Below are 20363 nucleotides of genomic sequence, written 5' to 3' on the forward strand. Positions count from 1 at the left end.
TGCCCTGTTCCACATGGATATTTCTGTGGGAAATGCCCACAATGGCAAGGCTCTCCTGGAACGTTATCTGGAGTTTTGAAGCCTCAAGGCTTCCTGGAAACCAGATCCAAGGCTTCTCAACCTGGGCACTGCAAGCACTTGAATGCATTGCCCTGTATAAAGCTCCTGCTTGGTCGTACGGGATTATCTGGGACACTCCACTCGGGCAGAGAGGTGGAGCAGAGCTCTGTGGGAGGTGGGTGTTTACCAGCCCTGTGTGCAGCTTTCAGATAAAGGAGAGAGCACTAACTCACCCTGCAATGTGCCTGAGGAAGAGGATTCATTATCCTCCCTGGCTTCAGCTTCCAGTCGCTAACAAGGCTTAGCTTGTGTGCGTTCCAAAGCAGTCCAAATCTTACAACTTCTTAACTAAATAGACTTTTAAGCTTCTGTGGAAGTCATCTCCTGAGTTACCTGGTCATGGATCTCTGTGCCAGCAGCTGTGCAAGGATCAGCACGTGCAATCCTGCTGCTATGCGGGGCTTGTGAGTACGTGTTGAACCGTGGCTGACCACTGCAGAAAAGCAAATAAAACCACAAATCAGCCTCCTGTAAACTGGGGAGAGCGGGAAAAACCCTCCCCCTGCTGCATCCTTAAGTGCACTGCACAGGACACCCCCGCGCAGGGCGAGCTGCAGGTGCCGGCGCTGTGACATTTCCCAGCGTGTGTGACACCAACCCCACACTGCGGCGCCGCTTCCTCCCGGGGTCGCTGCAAAGCACCCCGGGAAGGCGCTTTTCCACCTCCAGAGCCCTTTTTTGCGTGGCTGCAGGCTCAGCATTCCCGGCCGGGCTGCGGCAGCGCCGACACAGCTGGGGCGCGGGGCGGGGACCTGCGGGGCGGGCAAGGTGTGCCATCGGTGCCATTGGCCCCGGCCAGGTGTGCCATCGATGCCGACAAAGTGGGCCAGCGGTACCATCGGTCCCGGCCAGGTGTGCCATCAGTGCCATCGGCCCCGGCCAGGTGTGCCAGCAGCCCCATCAAGTCCCGGCAAGGTGTGCCAGCGGTCCCGACAAGGTGTCCCAACGGTGCCATCGGCCCCGTCCAGGTGTGCCATCAGCCCCGGCCAGGTGTGCCAGCGGTGCCATCGGCCCTGGCAAGGTGTGCCATCGGTGCCAACGGCCCCGGCCAGGTGTGCCATCAGTGCCATCGGCCCCGGCCAGGTGTGCCATCGGCCCCGGCAGGGAGTGCCAGCGGTCCGGACAAGGTGTGCCATCAGTGCCATCGGTCCCGACAAGGTGTGCCAGCGGTGCCATCGGCCCCGGCAGGGAGTGCCATCGGCCCCATCAGCTCCCGGCCCGGTCGGTCACATGGAGGCGCCACTTCCTCTGCCCTTGCTTTGCCCTTAAGGCCGCGGCGGTGCCGCCGGAGCCGCCTCGCCCCGCACGGGGCGCCGCGTCCCGCTGTGCCCGCACGGACGGCGGGAGGAGAAGGGGCAGGGGCCGCCCGGCTAAAAACAACCCTCTCCTAATAAAGCGATGTCCGCGCCCTATAAATAGGCTGCGTGAAGGGCCCGCGGGCTTTGGCCGGCTCGGCTCGGCTCGGCTCGGCGCAGCGGGACCGGCTGTGCCGCCACCCCGGCGAGATGCCCCGCGTAGACGCAGATCTCAAGCTGGACTTTAAAGATGTGCTGCTCAGACCCAAAAGGAGCAGCCTCAAAAGCAGATCAGAGGTGGGCGCATCCAAACCCGGCATGCTGCTGCTTCTTCCCCCCCACCCCTTCCCCTTCCTCAGCGCCCAACTTCCTTACCCCGCCTTCCCTCCCTGCTTTGCGTTTGTCCCCCGGGATGAGGCAGCGCTGCCCTCCCGGGCGGAGCGGGGGATGTGCTGCCCCCGGGCAGGGCACGATGGGGCCGGGGGGACGGCGGGCGAGCCCCCCTTGTGTCCCCAGAACATCCCAGGGAGATTTGTGTGGGATTGTTGCGCCCCCCAGAACATCCCAGGGGGATTTGTGTGGGATTGTTGCGCCCCCCAAAACATCCGGGGAGATTTGTGTGGAAACGTTCACTCCCCCCAGAATGTTTGTGGGGCTCTGTGGGATTGTTCGCTCCCCCCAAAGTATCGGAGGGATTGTTCGCTCCCCCCCCAAAATATCTGGGGGGTCTCTATGGCATGGATTGTTCGCTCCCCCCAAAATATCTGGGGGTCTCTATGGGATTGTTCGCTCCCCCCAAAATATCTGAGGGGCTTCGCGGGATTGTTTGCACCCCTCAAAAATATCTGTGGGATTGTTCACTCCCCCAAACACACCCGGACGGCTCTGCGGGATCGTTCACTCACCCCAAAACATCCGGGGGGATTTGTGTGGAAACGTTCACTCACCCCAAAATGTCTGGGGGGCTCTGCGGGATTGTTCGCTCCCCTCAAGTATCGGAGGGATTGTTCGCTCCCCCCAAAATATCTGGGGGCTCTGGGGGGTTGTTCGCTCCCACCGCAATATCTGAGGGGCTCCGCGGGATTGTTCGCTCCCCTCAAAAATATCTGTGGGATTGTTCGCTCCCCCCAAAATATCTGGGGGTCTCTATGGGATTGTTCGCTCCCCCCAAAATATCTGAGGGGCTCCGCGGGATTGTTTGCACCCCTCAAAAATATCTGTGGGATTGTTCACTCCCCCAAACACACCCGGAGGGCTCTGCGGGATCGTTCACTCCCCCAAAACATCCGGGGGGATTTGTGTGGAAACGTTCCCTCACCCCAAAATGTCTGGGGGGCTCTGCGGGATTGTTCGCTCCCCCCAAGTATCGGAGGGATTGTTCGCTCCCCCCAAAATATCTGGGGGCTCTGGGGGATTATTCGCTCCCCCCGCAATATCTGAGGGGCTCCGCGGGATTGTTTGCACCCCTCAAAAATATCTGTGGGATTGTTCACTCCCCCAAACACACCCGGACGGCTCTGCGGGATCGTTCACTCCCCCCAAAACATCCGGGGGGATTTGTGTGGAAACGTTCCCTCACCCCAAAATGTCTGGGGGGCTCTGCGGGATTGTTCGCTCCCCCTAAAACATCTGGGAAATTCTTTGCTCCCCCCAAACAGCCAGGGGGCTCTGCGGGATTGTTTGGTCCCCGAAAACATCTGGGGGATTCTTCGCTCCCCCCAGAATATCTGAGGGGATCTGCGGGATTGTTCGTGCCCCTCAAAAACATCTGGGGGATTGTTCGCTCCCCCCAAAACATCCGGGGGGCTCTGCGGGATTGTTCGCTCCGCTCAAAGTATCTGAGGGGCTCCGCGGGATTGTTTGCTCCCCCAAAATACCTGAGGGATTGTTCGCTCCCCCCAAAGTACCTGGGGGCTCTGGAGGATTGTTTGTGCCCTCCAGAATGTCTGAGAGATCGTTCATTCTCCCCAAAATGTCTGAGGGGCTCTGCGGGATTGTTTGCTCCCCCTAAATATCTGAGGGGCTCTGCGGGATTATTCGCTCCCCCTAAAGTATGTGAGGGGCTCCGCAGGATTGTTCATGCCCCTCAAAAACATCTGGGGGATTGTTTGCTCCCCCAAGACATCCTTGGGGCTCTGGAGGATTGCTTGCTCTCCCCAAAATGTCTGAGGGGATTTGTGTGGGATTTTTCACTTCCCCCAAAAACATCCAGGGCATTGTTCGCTTCCCCAAAACATCCAGAGGGCTCTGTGGGATTGTTCACTCCCCCAAAACATCTGGGAGATTGTTCGCTCCCCCAAAACATCTTGGGGGGCTCTGGAGGATTGTTGGCTCCCCCAAAAACATCTGAGGGCTCTGGGGGATTGTTCGCTCCCCCAAAATATCTTGGGGGGCTCTGTGGGATTGTTCACTCCCCCAAAATATCTGGAGGGCTCTGTGGGATTGTTCGCTCCCCTCAAAGTATCTGAGGGGCTCTGGGGGATTGTTCGCTCCCCCCAAAAATATCTGTAGGATTGTTCGCTCCCCCAAAATCTTCCAGGGAGCTCCGTGGGATTGTTCGCTCCCCCAAAACATCTGAGGGGATTTGTGTGTGTTTGTTCACTCGCCCCCAAAATATCTGGGGGATTGTTCACTCACCCAGAAACATCTGACGGGCTCTGCAGGATCGTTCACTCCCCCCAAAACATTCGGGGGGCTCTGCGGGATTTTTTGCTCCCCCAAAATATCTGGGGGCTCTGTGGGATTGTTCACTCACCCCAAAATATCTGGGGGATTGTTCGCTCCCCCCAGAATACCTGAGGGGCTCTGCGGGATTGTTTGTGCCCCTCAAAAATGTCTGGGAGATTGTTCACTCACCCAGAAACATCTAGGGGGCTCTGTGGGATTGTTTGCTCCCCCAAAACATCTGAGGGGATTTGTGTGGGATTGTTCGCTCCCCTCAGAGTATCTGAGGGGCTCTGGAGGATTGTTCGCTCCCCCCAGAAAGTCCGGGGGCCTTTGCGGGATTGTTCGCTCCCCCAAAAACATCTGGGGGATTGTTCACTCCCCAAAACATCCGGGGGACTCTGGAGGATTGTTTGCTCCCCAAAAACATCTGGGGGATTGTTCACTCCCCAAAACATCCCAGGGGCTCTGCAGGATTGTTTACTCCCCCAAAAACATCTGGGGGATTGTTCGCTCCTCTAAAATACCTGGGGGATTGTTCACTCTCCCCCCAAAACACTCGGGTGCTTTGCAGGGTGCCTCAGGCTGGGACCCCATCATGGGATGCTGAGGCAAACCCCATCCCACCTGGTGGTTTCACTCTAGCTGGGGTTCAAGCCCCGTGTGCCCTGTGTGTGCAGGTGCCAGGGCTCTGTGCCCAGGGCCACTGGTAGCCCAGGCAGTGCCTTGGTGGGATCCCTGCAGGGAGCAGGAGGGACCACAGGAATTCAATCCCAACAGCATCCATTGCCTCCATAAAAAAATGGTGGCTGCCTCAGGATGGAAGGTGCCTTCTCGTTTACCAGGAATTCCATCCCAAGAGCATCCATTGCCTCCACAAAAAAATGGTGGCTGCCTCAGGATGGAAGGTGCCTTCTTGGTTACCCCACGTAACCCCAAGGTTAACAAAGGATTTGCTTTGGCTAAAGGAGGAATTATGTGGTGCTGGGGGATGGAAAGAGGATTAAGGTTTTCTCCAAGGGATGTGGAGTTGTAAGTGAGACTGAGGTGGAAAGGGAAAGGGAACGGGGAGACTGTGTTTGTTACAGGACTGTGGCCAGGGATTTTGAGGACAACAGCTCAGCAAAACTTCTTTGCTACTATGAGGGATAAGATCAGAGAGGCCCTTTCAGTAGAAGAGAAACCTCTGGCGAGTCATTTTCGGTTGGCAAAGAACAGAAGGAACTAATTCCTCGTTTACTGAGCCTGTGGGTACTTTCCAGCTTAGGAACCTTGGGGTCTGTCCTTAAAATTCCCTTAAAATTCCCTGTGCTGGGCTGGCAAACAGGTGGAGCTGTGCTCCACCGAGTGAGTGGCACAGGGAGGGCTCCTTCCAGTGCAGGGTTTTGTATATTTAGCTGTGCCAAGAAGGGCTGCTGGGCATGGAAAGCGATAGCAGGAACATGAGCTGAGAGGGCCGGGTTGTGCCGGGTGGCTGTGATGAGCTGTTAGAACATTTCAGATGAGAAAAAGTGCGTGTCAGGAGGGGGTCAGTGGAAAGCGAGGAAGGTTAAGAAACTGGACACCATCACTGAGGCTGTGGCAACGGGGATAAACAGTCTGTGAGAGGCAGATCCCAAATGGACAGCCCCAGTCTGCTTCAAAACAGGAATATAAATAAATAGTTCTGGCAGGGGAACAGAGGCAGCAGAATACAGTGCCTGTTACCCAACAAGCTGCTGCTTTGAAGCTGCTATCAGCAAGTGTCTGCCCCTCTGGTGTGAATGCCTCCTTTTGCACAAGGATAGATTTTTAAGCAGTAGGATTAAGTCAGCTTCTTAGAGAGGAGGTCTGGGCTGTTTGCAAATCTCTGTGTGGCTTTGCAATGCTGCAGGTTGGTTTTGATTCCTCGCCCAGTCTTCCTTTTCCATGGTTGCTCCCTCATTTTGAAAAGATACCAGAAAATTTGATGCCTGGATTGAATGTCAAAATTCTTCAAAGCAGTGATTGAAGTGGGAGCAGCATTATCTGTTTGTGGGGTCTTGGTATTCACAGAAATCACAGAAATCACAGACTGTTCTGACTTGGAAGGGACCCACAAGGATCATCGAGTCCAACTCTTCAGTCAATGGCCCATACAGGGGATTGAACCCATGACCTTGGCATTATTACAACCAAGTTTTAACCAACATTCCTGTTGCCTGCTCTTCTTGCCTTTGCTGGGCTTGACTTCTGCAGACAAGTTCACCAGACAAGTGTCCTGTAGAAAGTCATTAATTTAAAACTGTAAATCCAAATAAGCCCAGGGAGCTTAAACAGAGCAGTCAACATCCTCATCTATCAAAGATCCAGGTATAAGTTATTAAAGATATTTAATTATTTTCTTTCTAAAGAAACTTTTACTGTTGAGTGATGGTGAGCAATCACAGGAGTTACTTTCTCATAATGTGTAGAAAAATAAGCAGTGGATTAGCTGTTACCACTCAGGAAGGAGACAAAAATAGTCAGTGGTACTAAAGAAAACCAGGTAGCTTTTCTAGCTTTTGAGGAAAAGCCTAAATATACAAGGATTATTCAGTATGGAGAAGAAGCAGCTCTGGAGGACATGCCAGAAGTTAAGATTGGAGTGGAAAAGGTGAAGCTGAGCAGTGGTTGTAGATTGTCATAAAACAAGAAGTAAGAAGCACTGAATGTAATTATAAAGCAAAGGTAATATTTTTTTATACAACATACAACTCCTCTTTGGTGTTTATTGCAACAGAGTATGGGAGAGGCTAAAGGTCTAAGGACTAAAACAAGGCAAGTTCTTGCCTTGTCATGTCAGTGTCTGTTTTGCACTCTTTTGATGTCTTTTTTTAAACATATTCCTTTCTTTAAACAACTCTATTTTTTAAACATACTCTACTTTTTTCTTAATATTCTGCTTTCTAAAGTTCCTTTGAAAAAGATATTTTTGCTCTGTAGGACTTTAAGGCAGTGATTCTGGTACTGGTGTCTGTGTGGAACTGGTTGTGGGATAATCTCTTTCCCCCCCCCTTGATTCTAGTTAATAAATTGCATTAAAAAGGAATAAAACACATCAAATTTCCATACTTACTTCATACCTATCTTCTTTGTACTATTTTCTATGTTTGGTGCAGCTGAAATTCCCATAGGAATGTTATATCATCCATGATGGCTGGAGAACCTCTCTGGGAAAAAGGGAGAGTCTCCATTAAGATGTTTTAGTTTGTTCACCAGAGTGACCCTTCCCTTGTGGCTTGTACAAAATGAGAACCTGATTCACATGTCATCACTGAGGCACCAAGTTCTCTGTCTTACAGGAATCAATAATAGATCCTGCACTATATTAATTAGAATTTAGCCTGCAATATGACAGTGTTCAAAATGTCTTGTTGTAAATATAATCAGTCCTGTAATTTTTGTATTTCTTCCACTCTGGTGATGGATTTCAGTTTAGTTCTGGTTAAAGCTGCAGTTGAGTGTTGAAAACTGTGAAAGAGCCTTCATTTTCACTGTTACTAAAGAGACTAAACTAAAATCTTACAGTTGTGCATTTCTTTTTTCTTCCCTTTTTTCTCCTCTTTTGAGGTTTCTTTATCCCCCTTTTACAAGATGCTAAGTGGGAACTGATCTAATTTGATAATACCTCTGGCAAATGTAAGAAACAAAATGCCTGATGTTATCATGATCGTTTGAAGGTGCTGAAGAAGAAATAATTGGAAGGTGAAAGTGGATGCAGTTGTAAAACATTAACTTAGAAACCAGCAGCTTCATGGTTTAGTAAGCCAGGGTATGATTGTTCATATTGTGTGGCAAGAGTGCTGGTAACCATGACCAAAAGTAAGAGCATTCTTTGTTAAATTGTCATTTACATTTAAGGCTGGGACAAAGTCCTGTCTCAGAGAGGGAGTTGCAGTTCTGAGTTCTGTGGAGTTGGGACTTCAATGTGGGTTTCTCAGGCAGCCAAACAAACAGCTGATTTTACTTCTGTGTACAATAATCCACAGTGCTCCTTGTTCTTTCTTTTCCAAACCCTTCTGCCTTGTTTCTTTTTTTATTACTATTTTTCATAGAATCACAGAATCACAGAATGGATTGGGTTGGAAGAGACCTCTGAGATCATCAAGTCCAACCCTTGGTCCAACTCCAGTCCCTTTACCAGATCAGGGCACTCAGTGCCATGGCCAAGCTCAGTTTAAAAACCTCCAGGGATGGGGAATCCACCCCCTCTCTGGGCAGCCCATTCCAAGGCCTGAGCACTCTCTCTGGAAAGAGAGTAATTTTTATTTTGATTCTCTTTTTCTTAAGAAAGAACTCTAACAAAAAAATATTATTTTGCTTTTTCTGAAGGAAGAAGTTGTAAGGAAATAAATTAAGTGATGTAATAGTGGAATGAAAGGACCAGGAGATGTGAGGAAAATCAAGAAGCTGTGCCTAAACCTGCTGTATCTGAAATCTGTGGCAAAACTCCTGTTAGACTGGAGTCAGTTCCTTAAAACAACTAACTTTGTGTGTTTGTTGCAGGTCGACCTCACACGCACCTTCACCTTCCGGAACTCCAAGCAAACATATACAGGAATTCCCATCATAGTGGCAAACATGGACACTGTGGGGACATTTGAAATGGCCGTGGTCATGGCAAAGGTAAGTCTTGGCTCTCATTTCTGCAGAAATAGGGAAGCAGCTGGGTGAGAGCAAGCACCGTTTGTTGAGTAAAAGTTCAGAAAAAGAAAAGGCAGCTGTGCTTTTGCAGCAACACAGTTCCCACAGGCAGGGGTCCTGCTGTAAGATTGCAGTGGATGTGCTTCCATACTGGGAAACTCACATCTTGGGTGTAGCTCAGCTTCAGGTGGAGCTTCCAGAGCTTAGTTTTTGAGGTCTATTTGTGCTCCCTGCCAGGAACAAAAGTAGTAGCTGACAGGGAAAGATATTGAGGGGCTGGAGCGGGGCCAGAGAAGAGCAACGAGGCTGGAGAAGGAACTGGAGCACAAGTGCTGTGGGGAGAGGCTGAGGGAGCTGGGGGTGTTTATCCTGGAGAAGAGGAGGCTCAGAGGTGACCTCAGCACTGTCTGAAACTGCCTGAAGGCAAGTTCTGGCCAGGTGGGGGTTGGTCTCTTCTCCCAGGCACTCAGCAATAGGACAAGGGGGCACGATGGGCTCAAGCTCTGCCAGGGGAAATTGAAGTTGGAGATGAGAAAAAACTTCTTTGCAGAGAGAGTGCTCAGGCATTGGAATGGGCTGCCCAGAGAGGGGGTGGATTCCCCATCCCTGGAGGTTTTTCAACTGAGCTTGGCCGTGGCACTGAGTGCCATGATCTGGTAAAGGGACTGGAGTTGGACCAAGGGTTGGATTTGATGATCTCGGAGGTCTTTTCCAACCCAATCCATTCTATGATTCTATGATAAGTTCTGGAAGTGTAGGTTATTGGATAAAGCTGCAGTGGGTTCTAAGTTAATTAGCGCTGGCACATTCAGGATACTGAGAACAGCTTCCTGAAACACATCACAAACCTGATCCTGAAAGGCTGGCTAAGTGTGCCAAGTTACCTGTGGAAAGGTGTTTAGGGTTGTGTGGTCTCTTATTCACTGGTACTCTTTCTTCAAGGGGGAATTTCTAATGCCTTATTTTGTAGCTGAGGGAAAGATTGACTGACTTGGCCATTAATATCAGTTTTCTTGTTCTTTGCTAGCATGCAATGTTCACTGCAATTCACAAGCATTATTCTCTGGAAGAATGGAAACTGTTTGCTGCCAATCACCCAGAATGCCTTGAGGTACATTTTTGTACTGTAAATTATTATGCTTTATTGCCTTGTTCTGAACTCACATACACTGGAGTCTCTTGGGAAAACTGTTGTCAAGTGAGGTTCTGGAGAATGAAGATGTTTGCTGTTCTTAAATTCATCAAGGGAAGTGGCTTGTCCTGATTTAAAAAGAATGGCTATGTGGGTCCATTATGAAAGTGCTTATATTAAGATGCAAAAAAGCAAAGTTTATATATGCCTGGAATGGAAACAGAGGAGTATCCTGAACAAAGAACAAGGAAATACTTGAGAGTAGGTCTAAGTGCTGTGCTTCTGTTGCTGTTTGGAGCTTTGGTAGGGCACAAATGTGAATAACCTTGAGTAACCCAAGCACAAGCTGGCCCTGCATGCTCTTGTGCTGGGCAGAGTCTTTGCTGTCAGGAATTCCAGGGGATTGGAGGGGCCCAGGTGCTGGGCCCAGGCTGGGATGAGCACTGAGGGTTGTCAGAGCATGTGTGTCTTCCACTTCCCTCCTTGCAGTGGAGTTCACTCTGTGTTACTGCTGGCTGGGCTTGTTCAGTGTCCTAACCTAAGCCCTTAGAGAGAACAGGTAAATTCATTTAATGCATTTAAACATTGACTTAAGTTCTGACTTTTTCATATCCAGATTTATTCTTTATTCTTCTGGTAGGCCCCTCTGCTAGGAGAGGCAGTGTAAGTGCTTGGCTGTCTCCCCTTCTCAGAGTTCAGTGCAGTTTTAAATCTTTTTCTGTGTAGAAAAGAATATCACACAGTTGTATTCTGTCTCTACCTGTGGCACATTTCAGAATTACATTATAAAGGCTGTTGATGACACAATTGTCTGTCCTGACTTAGCTCAGTCAGGATTACTTACATGCCAGGGTAGAAAGTGGTCCCATGAATATCCTGTGTCTGAACACTTTCTAACTTGACTTATTTGTGGTTCATAATGACTGAAGTAGGATCTCCTAGTGATTAAATACTGACTTGCTCTCTGACCTTGGATTTCTGGAGAGGTTTTGTGGGCCAGCAGCTGTGGAAACTATTTTTCTTTTGGAAAGAACTCCTAGGAAGACAAAGGAAGAAGCAATCTGCTTGTTTTCAGTGGTAGCTGACCCTGCTTGAGAAGGGAATTGACTGTATCATCTCCAGAACTCCCTTCCAAACAAAACTGTTCTGTGACTGTAGATCAAAGAAGTGCTTGGTGAACTTAAAGACATAGATTTTACTCTCTGACAGTGCCCCAGATTTTGCCACTCTAACTTTCTGCAAGTTAGGGCAGCTTCTGTGTTTAACAGAGTATGCTGAAACTTCATTCATCTCAGCTAATTATATAACAATCCACTTGTGAATGAAAAGCTGATAAAATGCTCATTTCCCTTTATTTTATATACTTCAAACAGAAATAACACACTGATATTCCCAGGAAGGTATTTATTTCATATTATATAGTGTGGTTTTCACTGGTTTCTAGCACAAGTTTTGCCAAGACTATGCAGAAAAAGTCATACAAATTGTGTGTTTATCCCTGTTTTTGCAACCAACTACTCTGTTTTGTTCTCCCTGTCTTTTTAGCATGTAGCAGCAAGCTCAGGTAGTGGAAAAGCTGATCTGGACAAGTTAAAAAGCATTTTAGAGGCCATCCCACCTCTCAGATACATCTGCCTGGACGTGGCAAATGGATATTCAGAGCACTTTGTGGAGTTTGTGAAGTCTGTCCGTGCCCTGTTCCCACATCACACCATTATGGTAAGTGTGTACAAAGGGTGGAGGGTGTGTGTGTGTTTGTCAACTCTGTCCTGGACCAGGATCCAGGGTTTGATTGGTAGGCATCAGAAGGAAGGATGTTTAATAACAAGTTGGCATTGTCTGTCTTCCATTGCTGATAATTCCTGTGGGAATGTTTAATGTGTGCTCTGATACAGTAATTTGATGTTGGCATGTCAGGCTGTGTGGATCCATTTTTTTTCCTACTCACATCCTCCTTCCCACACCAGATGAGACCTTTAATCATCAAGTGTGTAGGTTTATTTTGGTGATTCCAAAGGGAGGTTTGCCATGGGAATATGCCAGTGTTTCTGGCCAATTTTCATCTGTGAGATCACTATGAAGCCAGCTGAGTGTAGACTGATCCTTGCCCATGATAGGAATCATAGGGGTGTTGTGCAGTTGTGAATGGCATTATCAGAGAGCAAAATGATCAATGCCAGGGCTTTCCATGTGCCTTCTGTGGCAGTGGTGTCCTATCTCAGACCATGCTTCCTCAGCCCATTTGTGCAAGGAGTGGGGTGTTTGCAAGGACACAGAACTCCTTGCAGGAGAGTGCTCCTGCTTCTTTCCCAGGGCCCTTGGAGAAAAGTGTCTGAATTTGGTTCCATGAGAATACCAGAACTCCTCAAACAAGCAGTGGATTTGTAATGAGGCTTGGCAGCCTTTCTTCAAATCGTGTGTGTAGGCAACATTTTCTCATTTTTCCATGCCAGCCACAAGTCTGAATGCATATAAAGGAAATGTGAAGTAAAAATCATGGTAAATGCACGCTCTGCTTTGGTTCAGTAGAGAACAGCAGCTCAGGGGAGACCATGTTCCTTTGTCCCACACTGAAGGAAGGCAGTGTTCTTGCCTCTGAATGATGGTGCAAGTGGGCTGGAATGCCTGTTGGATTCTGGGTTCCCATGGGCTAATGAACAGGCATCTTTCAGCAGTTACAAGACACATTTTGGTATGGGCATATTTCCCGTGGCTTTGGAGAGAGATTTTGGAACTCTGAAGGTGGTAGATGAGGGCTTTTTGAGCTTTCTGCAGTGAAGGAAGAAGCTGTTCCATTGCTTTGGGTGTGAAGTATTGTCCTTTGTGACATGATTACTCCAGTGCCTTTGACTTGAAGAGTTGTGGGAGGGACCTTGAACCACATAGTTAAAGCAAAAGATCTTTGCTGTCAGGAGCAGAAGGAAAATTTTGTGTCACACTCTCCTTCACCTCCCCATGGATTGCTGACTTTGCTGGCTGAGGAGGGAACTCAACCAAGATGAATTGCCTAGAAGACACAGGAGGTCAATGTCAAAGTCAGGTATCAAGCCCAGATTTTAGTCCAGGCTTCTTAAACCAATCTCATGCACCCACCAAGTCTGTTCAATTGTCTTCATAGAATCATAGATTGGATTGGGTTGGAAAAGACCTCCAAGATCATCAAGTCCAACCCTTGGTCCAACTCCAGTCCCTTTACCAGATCATGGCACTCAGTGCCACGGCCAATCTCAGTTTAGAAACCTCCAAGGATGGTGAACTAGTGTCTCCTCTTCTGTGACTAAGGTTATTGATACTTCAGGTCTCATTGTCCTGACAGCACCACCTGCTTGAACACATACATCGCCCTGACTAGTCCTGTTGCCTTCTCTAATTGTAGCTCCTTTCTCTGAACATGATTTAATATGGCTTCTTTTTTTCAACTGCACAGCAATAATGTCCATTCCTAAAAGCATACTATCAAACTTGGGGTGTTCCAAATCCTTCAGTTTTCCAAAGCCACCAGAGTCTGTGCAGTCCCTGAAAGCCTCTGATCCAACGAGGGACACGCTCCTCTACCCCACTCCAAATGAGTTTGCTTTAAACTCTGTGCTAAAATGCCCTTTTGGAGCTATTCCTGGCTCAAATGCAGGAACTGGTCCAGGCTTCCTTTTATGATTCTCTGGAAGACATGTCCTGCTGCTACCTGTTCTGACTGCTTTGATGTCTCTGTGCTGTGCCTGCAGCATGTTCTCTGCTGTTGTGGCTTTCAAACAAAAGGATTAGCAGTTAAATAGGAGGTGTAAAAATAAAGCAGCTTTCTCATAGCTGAAAGTGATCTCCAGGACCTTGTAGGCTGTCTTGTTTGCTTTCCTCAGCATGACCATTCATTCCTCAGTCAGCTGCAGTGCAGCACAGAACAGTAACCCAATCCTGGCTCTCAGGGAGTGTGTGTGTGTGTTCCCAGGGGCCTTGGAATGGGCTCAGCTCTGAGGTTGAAAGGTGATGTGCAAAGCAGCTCTGGTGAATGTACTACTCTCTGTGGCCAGTACTCCAGTGCAGATGGAGGATGTCTCTTGTGCCCCAACCTTCCACATGCATGTTTTTGTCTTTGGAAATACTTGTTTTTATAATCACATCACCTTATTTTCTTCTGCCTGGCTGTGGCACAAGGTTTTTTCATTCCTGCATTTTGTATTAATTTACAAAGTAGATCAGTTTCTCCATGAAACACAAAGTGTAGGGAACACAAGCAGGGTCCCAAAGGTACAACATGACTTGCCTTAAGTCACTTATTAGATTGAGGAGGGGGGGACTAACAGTGTTTAAGTCTTCTGGGTGTCTCCCAAATGCAGAACTGCCTCCAAGAATCAGGAGTAATGGTCCACAGGGTGCACATTATCATGTGCATCAACTGTGCCCACTTTCTGAAGTCTAAAGAAAAACTTCATTTGACATTCATGATGGGGAATTAAAACTTTTATATTACAGGAAGCATAGTCCTTATTTATTAGTGAAATTGTAGACATGAGGGTTATTCCATCTCACTGAAAGTCTTGTTTAGCGAGCTAACAATTTTGTCAGCAAAGTTTGCCAAGTTTTTTATTGTGAATCTTTCTTCTTGTAGTGTTGTCTGTTCTTTATACAGAAGAAACCCTGAGGGTTGCAGGAAGAAAAAGACTGGGGCAGGAGTGTGCTTGCAGATAACAGTAGCACCCACAAGATTGGGCCAGAGGAGGAGCCAAGCAGAACTGCAGAGCAGCAGCAGAGGGAAACAGCAGGAGCCAGAAAGTGTTGCTCCCCCTTGGAGTCAGTAGCAGAACTCTCAGGCCTTGGTGCAGGAGAATTTAGTCAAAGCCATGCAGGCTGCTCCCAGTTTATCTCTGGAACATGCAGCAGAGTCAATCCAGTCATGACATGTCTGCCAGGGCTGGGGTCTCCAAGCAGGGGGCTGGTGGGATCCCAGGGCAGGAGACAGTGATGCTGCTGAGCCTGTCTTGGGTCAGTCACAACACTGAGTGCAAACACCCACCAGGTATGGCTCAGCCTCACAAAGTTCATCATCATCCCTCCACCTGATGGTGCAGCACCCTTTGCCTTGGGTGGGTGGGGAGTGTCCTTTGGCCATGCTCCTGATAGTGAGGAGGCACAGACTGCACCTTCCTCTAGGGTAAGAGAAGAAAGTTTGAGAACTGTTGTCACAGACACTTCTCCCCAGCTTGGTCCACTGCCATTTGCCAGCAGCTTTCAATCAGTGCAGCAGTGTTCCTGTCTTAGTCAGTATGGGTTGGTATTTATAGCAGGCTTTTATGAGGCACAGTAGCAAATGCCTGACTGAAATTCAGAGGCACTGCCCCACTGTGTTCACTGGTTTTGTGTCCCTGTCAGAGAAGACTAGTCTTTGTAATCCTGTTAGGTGAAAGCTTTATCTCATTAAAGCCAGTAGGGAAACTCTCTCTGACTCCTCTGAGCCCAGGATTTCCTCTCAGGACTGACCCACAGTTCAACCATCCTGGATAGTTCTGGAATGATCCAGGGTGGCACTCACAGGAACCCTCACACTGAGGGATGGTACATCTGGATGTCACCCTGATTGGGCAGGACCAGGCCCACAGCCAGGGCAATTTGTTGTAACCCCTAATTAACTGACCCCACTGAAAGCACAGCACTTTGCCTGACTTCTGATGTTAATGGTGCTGTTATTTTACTGACAGGTAAAATAATGGTGCTGTTATTTTACTGGCAGCAAAGTTAGATTAGCACTAAGGTAATTCCTGGGCTATATCTCCTGCAAGAAAGCCAGTTCTGTGGCAGGTTAGAAAGGCAACAGTACATGGACTCATCATTAAGATGAGTGTAGTTTTCACTGTATCTCTCTATATATACACTATATATACATATATGTGTATATATATACAATGCTTGCATCAATTGCTGTGTATTGTCTGTAGTGACTTCTTTGTACAAATTCCAATTGCTCTACTTGCTTTATATTCTTAGTTAATTTTAAGAGAATTTCATCTCTAGTCTCAGTCTGTCTATATTGACCTTTTCAGATTATTTCCCAGTTCAAGTATTCTGGCTTTGCCTTGCAGGTGGGGCTTTCCAAAGTCCTTTTGCCTCTCTTCAGCTGTCATACTGACATCAGAGCATTGGTTTCAGTGAAAGCAGAGCTCAGCTGGATGTCACAAAACAGCTTTCCCTGTTCTTCAGCTGTGATACCAGGGTCTCTTCACATACAGATAGCTGTGCCTCTCTCATAGTGCTCTTTTTGTGCTCTCTGAGGTCAGCAAAAGGTGCTAAAAGATACAAGCCTGTCACTGGCAGGTTGAAGTCTGCTGTGTAGAGCTTCATGTCTTTCTTGAAAATTGTTAGTGATCTGCAGATTCAGAAAGACAGAACTCACTGGTGTGTGTATATGCATTCCAGGAAAGGGATGCATGCTGGGGACATCAGTGCTTTTCCCTGCTAGGATGAGCATTTTGAATCAACATATGCAGCTCCAACATTCTCCGGCAGTAACTCAACAGTAAACGTCTGGTGAGCATTTCTGAAGAGACAGTTTGACAAGTCTCCATGCTCTGCTAGCAGAAAGACACTGCTGCTTAAGTTAAATACATACTTGGGTCCCAAATCTCATGGAACCAGCAACTTTAGCACCTGCTCCTTCCTGTTTATGCATCTTCTGCACCCACTCCAAGCTGGAATGTGCTGTGTGTGGTGCTGCACAGGGAGTTCTCTGCCTTCCAGATGGAAGCTGCTTCCTTGCTGTGGCACACTCTCCATCATCCCACCTTGGAGTTACAGCCCTCAGTGTAACAAATCACCACTGAGCAGAAAGGAAGCAGCACTTAGCTGCAAACACTGTACCTGTTATATATTTTTTATTTCCTGGCTGTTCTAGTTGATTTTATTTTTAATCAATATCACGCTGCTTTGAGCAAAGTTAAGTGTTCCTGTGTCACAGACCACAAATTGCTGCCTTATGGTATTGCTGTTTTTGTAAGTGCTTCAGGTGGTGGCTTGTCAGCTGTTTCATGCTAATAAAAGGGGGAAGTAAAAGTCAGTAAAAATAAGTAAGTGGTGAAATAGGAGCCCACAATCAGTAAGTAGAGAATAGGCCTCACCCAGCATTCCCTGGGAAGCTCCTGTTGACTTCAACAGGAATTTTTCTTCAATAAAAACTAAGAAAATAAGGATTTTAGGATTTTCCTCCTGCTCTGCCTGTATCAGTGCTGCTACAAACACTTGCCAAGTTCTGCAGTATTAGTATGTAAGGGGTTTTCTGAACATCCTAAATTCACATCTCCGCAAATGAATAGCCCATTTTGGTACAGCTGCAAAACAGGAAATGTGAGCAACCAGATTCCTGTTTCAGGCAGATTTATTTTGTGCAGTTTTTCTAGTTAGGAACATGCTGTAGACATGACACAAACCACAGAGCTGAAATTCAAACCCAGCTTTTGATGGGATGATGAGCCCTGATGGGATTCATCCCAGAGTACTGAAGGAGATGTTTGAGCAGGACCCCTCTCAGTCACCTACCCAAGGTGAGTTTGGGGAGGTTCCTGCTGCCAGAAATCAGCCAACAGTGTTCCAGTTAAACACTGAGGGACATGAGGCACTGGCCACCTTTCTAGGGTGCCTGCTCCAGTGTTTGGCCACCCTCTCAGTGAAGAACTGATTCCTCATGTCAAGTCTGACCCTCCCCTGAGTGATGCAGCTTTTTGCTGCCCTACTCTGGCACATGTAAAGACCTTCACATCTCTCTTAAATCGTGGGGCACAGTTTACAGGGTTGCATTCCAGTACAGTGTTCCCTCAGAGTATGGGAATGCAATTAGTACAGGAGAGTGAGTCATTTCAGGCTGTGCTGTGTCAGCATTCCTTTGCCTAGTGCAGCCCTTTGCAGAGAGCAAAGCATGCTCTGAAAATGTACTGGCTAACAGTTTGTTTTCAAGCATAAAGCACAGGTTTTAGCTCATAAATCCTTTTTGAATCGGATTCAAATGTCATTTGAAATCTTTGCTCCTTGAAAACTGTCTTTTTCCTGCAAGTCCTCTGGACAGAGGACATTCCTGGCAAGGGAGTTAATCTCTAGCTCACTCTGACTGCTGACCCATCAGATCTACACTTGAACCCATGCAAGGGCCTGTCCTGTCACACTGTGCTTGCTTCAAAATGTTTCTTTAAGTGAACAGACAGATTGTCAGTTTTCTGCACTTACTGCTCCAGTTTACCAGCTAATTACCAAGTGTGTGCTAGAAGGTTGTTTCATAGTTTCTTTTATTAAAAGAAAAAAAAGAGTTGCTTTGGATCTGAATAACATCATCAGTAATTTCATCACAGTGACATTCTCAGGTGTTTTCAGGTGGGTGTGTGAAAAACCAGAAGCTTCAGTCCCTAAAGGAACTTAGGGATGCCAAAAAAGAGGGAGTTGCCTTTTAGTGTTGGCTGCTGACAACAGCATGGTTAGTAACCTTCCTCTTTACTAAATACCTGCAGAATTAATGTGAAATGTTGGTGACCTGTATCCACACTCCTGCAGAATATACAGCCCCACAGGCAGCAGTCCATGAGCTGCATTGCACCACCAGCGTTTCAGCTCTTGGAGCTTTTTCAGTCTCTGGGCCAATTTGGCACTTTCATCAAGGAAACTTCCCAAATGGAAGCTCAGTTAGTGCCAGTTGTGGTTATTTCCTTTCCTGGGAGGAAATACCCATTTTTTAAGTGACCAGGCTGACACCACTAACTTCATGTTCATCCATCCTATCCAGCCACTGAGGGCCTGGATCTGGTTGAGACTCTGTGGATCTGGACTCCAGAAGTCTTCTAATGGGTGAAAGCCTCCTTAACACATCTCTCAGTCTCCACCATTCATGCTTTGATGCCAGCAAATGCATGGAAGAGTGACATTCACAGTTAGGTCTTTAGAATTCAGATTGCTGGAAACCATCGTTCAGGAAATGTGGGTTTCCTTGTTGTGAAGTCCCACTTGTGCACTACATATTGTGGATTTCACAGCACCCATGAACCAGGAAAATCTGTATCTCATGCACCATACCAGCTGAAGCTCTGATAGAGCCCCTAAACCAATAAACTGTGCATGAAAACCTATTGTAGAAATAGGTAATAATGTCAGGTGAAGTGCCACGAGTTTCTGCTGCAGTTTGGAAACACTGGAGCAGGTAAATATTCGTGGAAGGTGAAGATCACAGGGTGACTGAGCCACCAGTGTGACACAGAGAATTCATTCTTGTGTGCTGGGCAAGATACTTCTGTAGAAAAGGCAAGTGTTGTGCAAAGCCCTGGTGAGAACTCAGTGGTACAGTTCTCATTCCTCAGGTTCAGGAAAGTCTGGTATCAAAGCAAACAAAGCAGTTGATTAGGGACATGGAGAGCCTGTAGTAGATCACTAAAAGAAGCAAGACAAAGGCTGGGAGAGCTGCCATCTCTTTCAACAAAGCTGTCAAGGGGGTAGGAAAAGAGCTATTAAAGTGCAAGATAAAAATGTGGCAAAGAACACAAACCAATTATGAACTTCTTTCAAAGAAGAAGTCACCCTAAGCAGCATGCTTTCTGTGTCTGCAGAGTTCATTCAGGGGGAGCCAAGCCCTTTTTTTTCCACTTGTGGCATCACCACAACCAAATGAATGTGTGTGGTATATTGTTTACATTCCCTGCATGTGCATACCAATTTTGGCACTAATGTGCAAAATTACAAGACTAGTACCTTACTTACTCTTTCAGTACACAAAATACTGAATCCTAAAGGGAAAAAAGAGGTTTTTCTAGGATTTTAAACAAGATGTGAGCATCTTCCCACAAAGTGAGGTAGGCACATGGCCTGGCTGGCTATATAGGCTGTTCAGGAGGGATGGGCAGGGCAGGAGAGGTAGAGAAGTTGCACTGTGTGTTAGGGATAATCTGGGTGAGGATTAGAGGGATGGATGGCCAAGTGGATATCCTGGTGGGATCCTAAGGATCAGGGTTGACTGGACCAATCATTAAATTAATTTGACTTGAGAGTTTACCTGTATTTCATTTCACAGAATCACAGACTGTTCTGAGCTGGAAGGGACCCACAAGGATCATCGAGTCCAACTCTTCAGTCAATGACCCACATGGGGGATTGAACCCATGACCTTGGCATTGTTACAACCAAGTTTTAACCAGCTGAGCTGATCTCAGAGTGTTGTATGATTGGTTTAATCTCTGTGGTGTATGCAATGAGCAGTATGGTGAGCTGTATTCCTCCTTGCTCTGTATAGTTAAACTAGGAAAAGCTCTGGATAAAACTCCTTGTCATTAGCCTTTATTGCAGGAGCCTTGAAATCTCCCATACATGTGATATTGTTTCTTCTGTCCAGGCAGGCAACGTGGTGACAGGAGAGATGGTAGAAGAACTAATTCTTTCTGGAGCAGATATTATTAAAGTGGGTATTGGACCAGGTAAGTCAAATAAGGGTGACTTTGGTAACAGCTGGAGGAGCTGTGCAGATGAAACCAGTGTGTCATGCTGTTTTCTTACCT

At 47.4% G+C, this 20363-nt stretch overlaps 1 protein-coding gene across 1 annotated transcript in view; it reads left to right on the plus strand.

The window, feature by feature from the left end:
• The first annotated feature begins 1390 nt into the window (after positions 1-1390).
• Positions 1391-20363, plus strand: part of GMPR (guanosine monophosphate reductase) — a 46292-nt gene continuing 27319 nt past the window's right edge. The window contains exons 1-5 of the mRNA XM_071553226.1: positions 1391-1712; positions 8586-8705; positions 9751-9834; positions 11401-11574; positions 20201-20282. Coding sequence (XP_071409327.1) covers positions 1626-1712; positions 8586-8705; positions 9751-9834; positions 11401-11574; positions 20201-20282 — 547 coding nt within the window. The 5' untranslated portion in view covers positions 1391-1625. The remainder of the gene's footprint in view (positions 1713-8585; positions 8706-9750; positions 9835-11400; positions 11575-20200; positions 20283-20363) is intronic.

The sequence above is a fragment of the Pithys albifrons genome, chromosome 4 (genome assembly GCF_047495875.1).
Source record: "Pithys albifrons albifrons isolate INPA30051 chromosome 4, PitAlb_v1, whole genome shotgun sequence".
NCBI classification, from domain to species: Eukaryota; Metazoa; Chordata; class Aves; order Passeriformes; family Thamnophilidae; genus Pithys; species Pithys albifrons.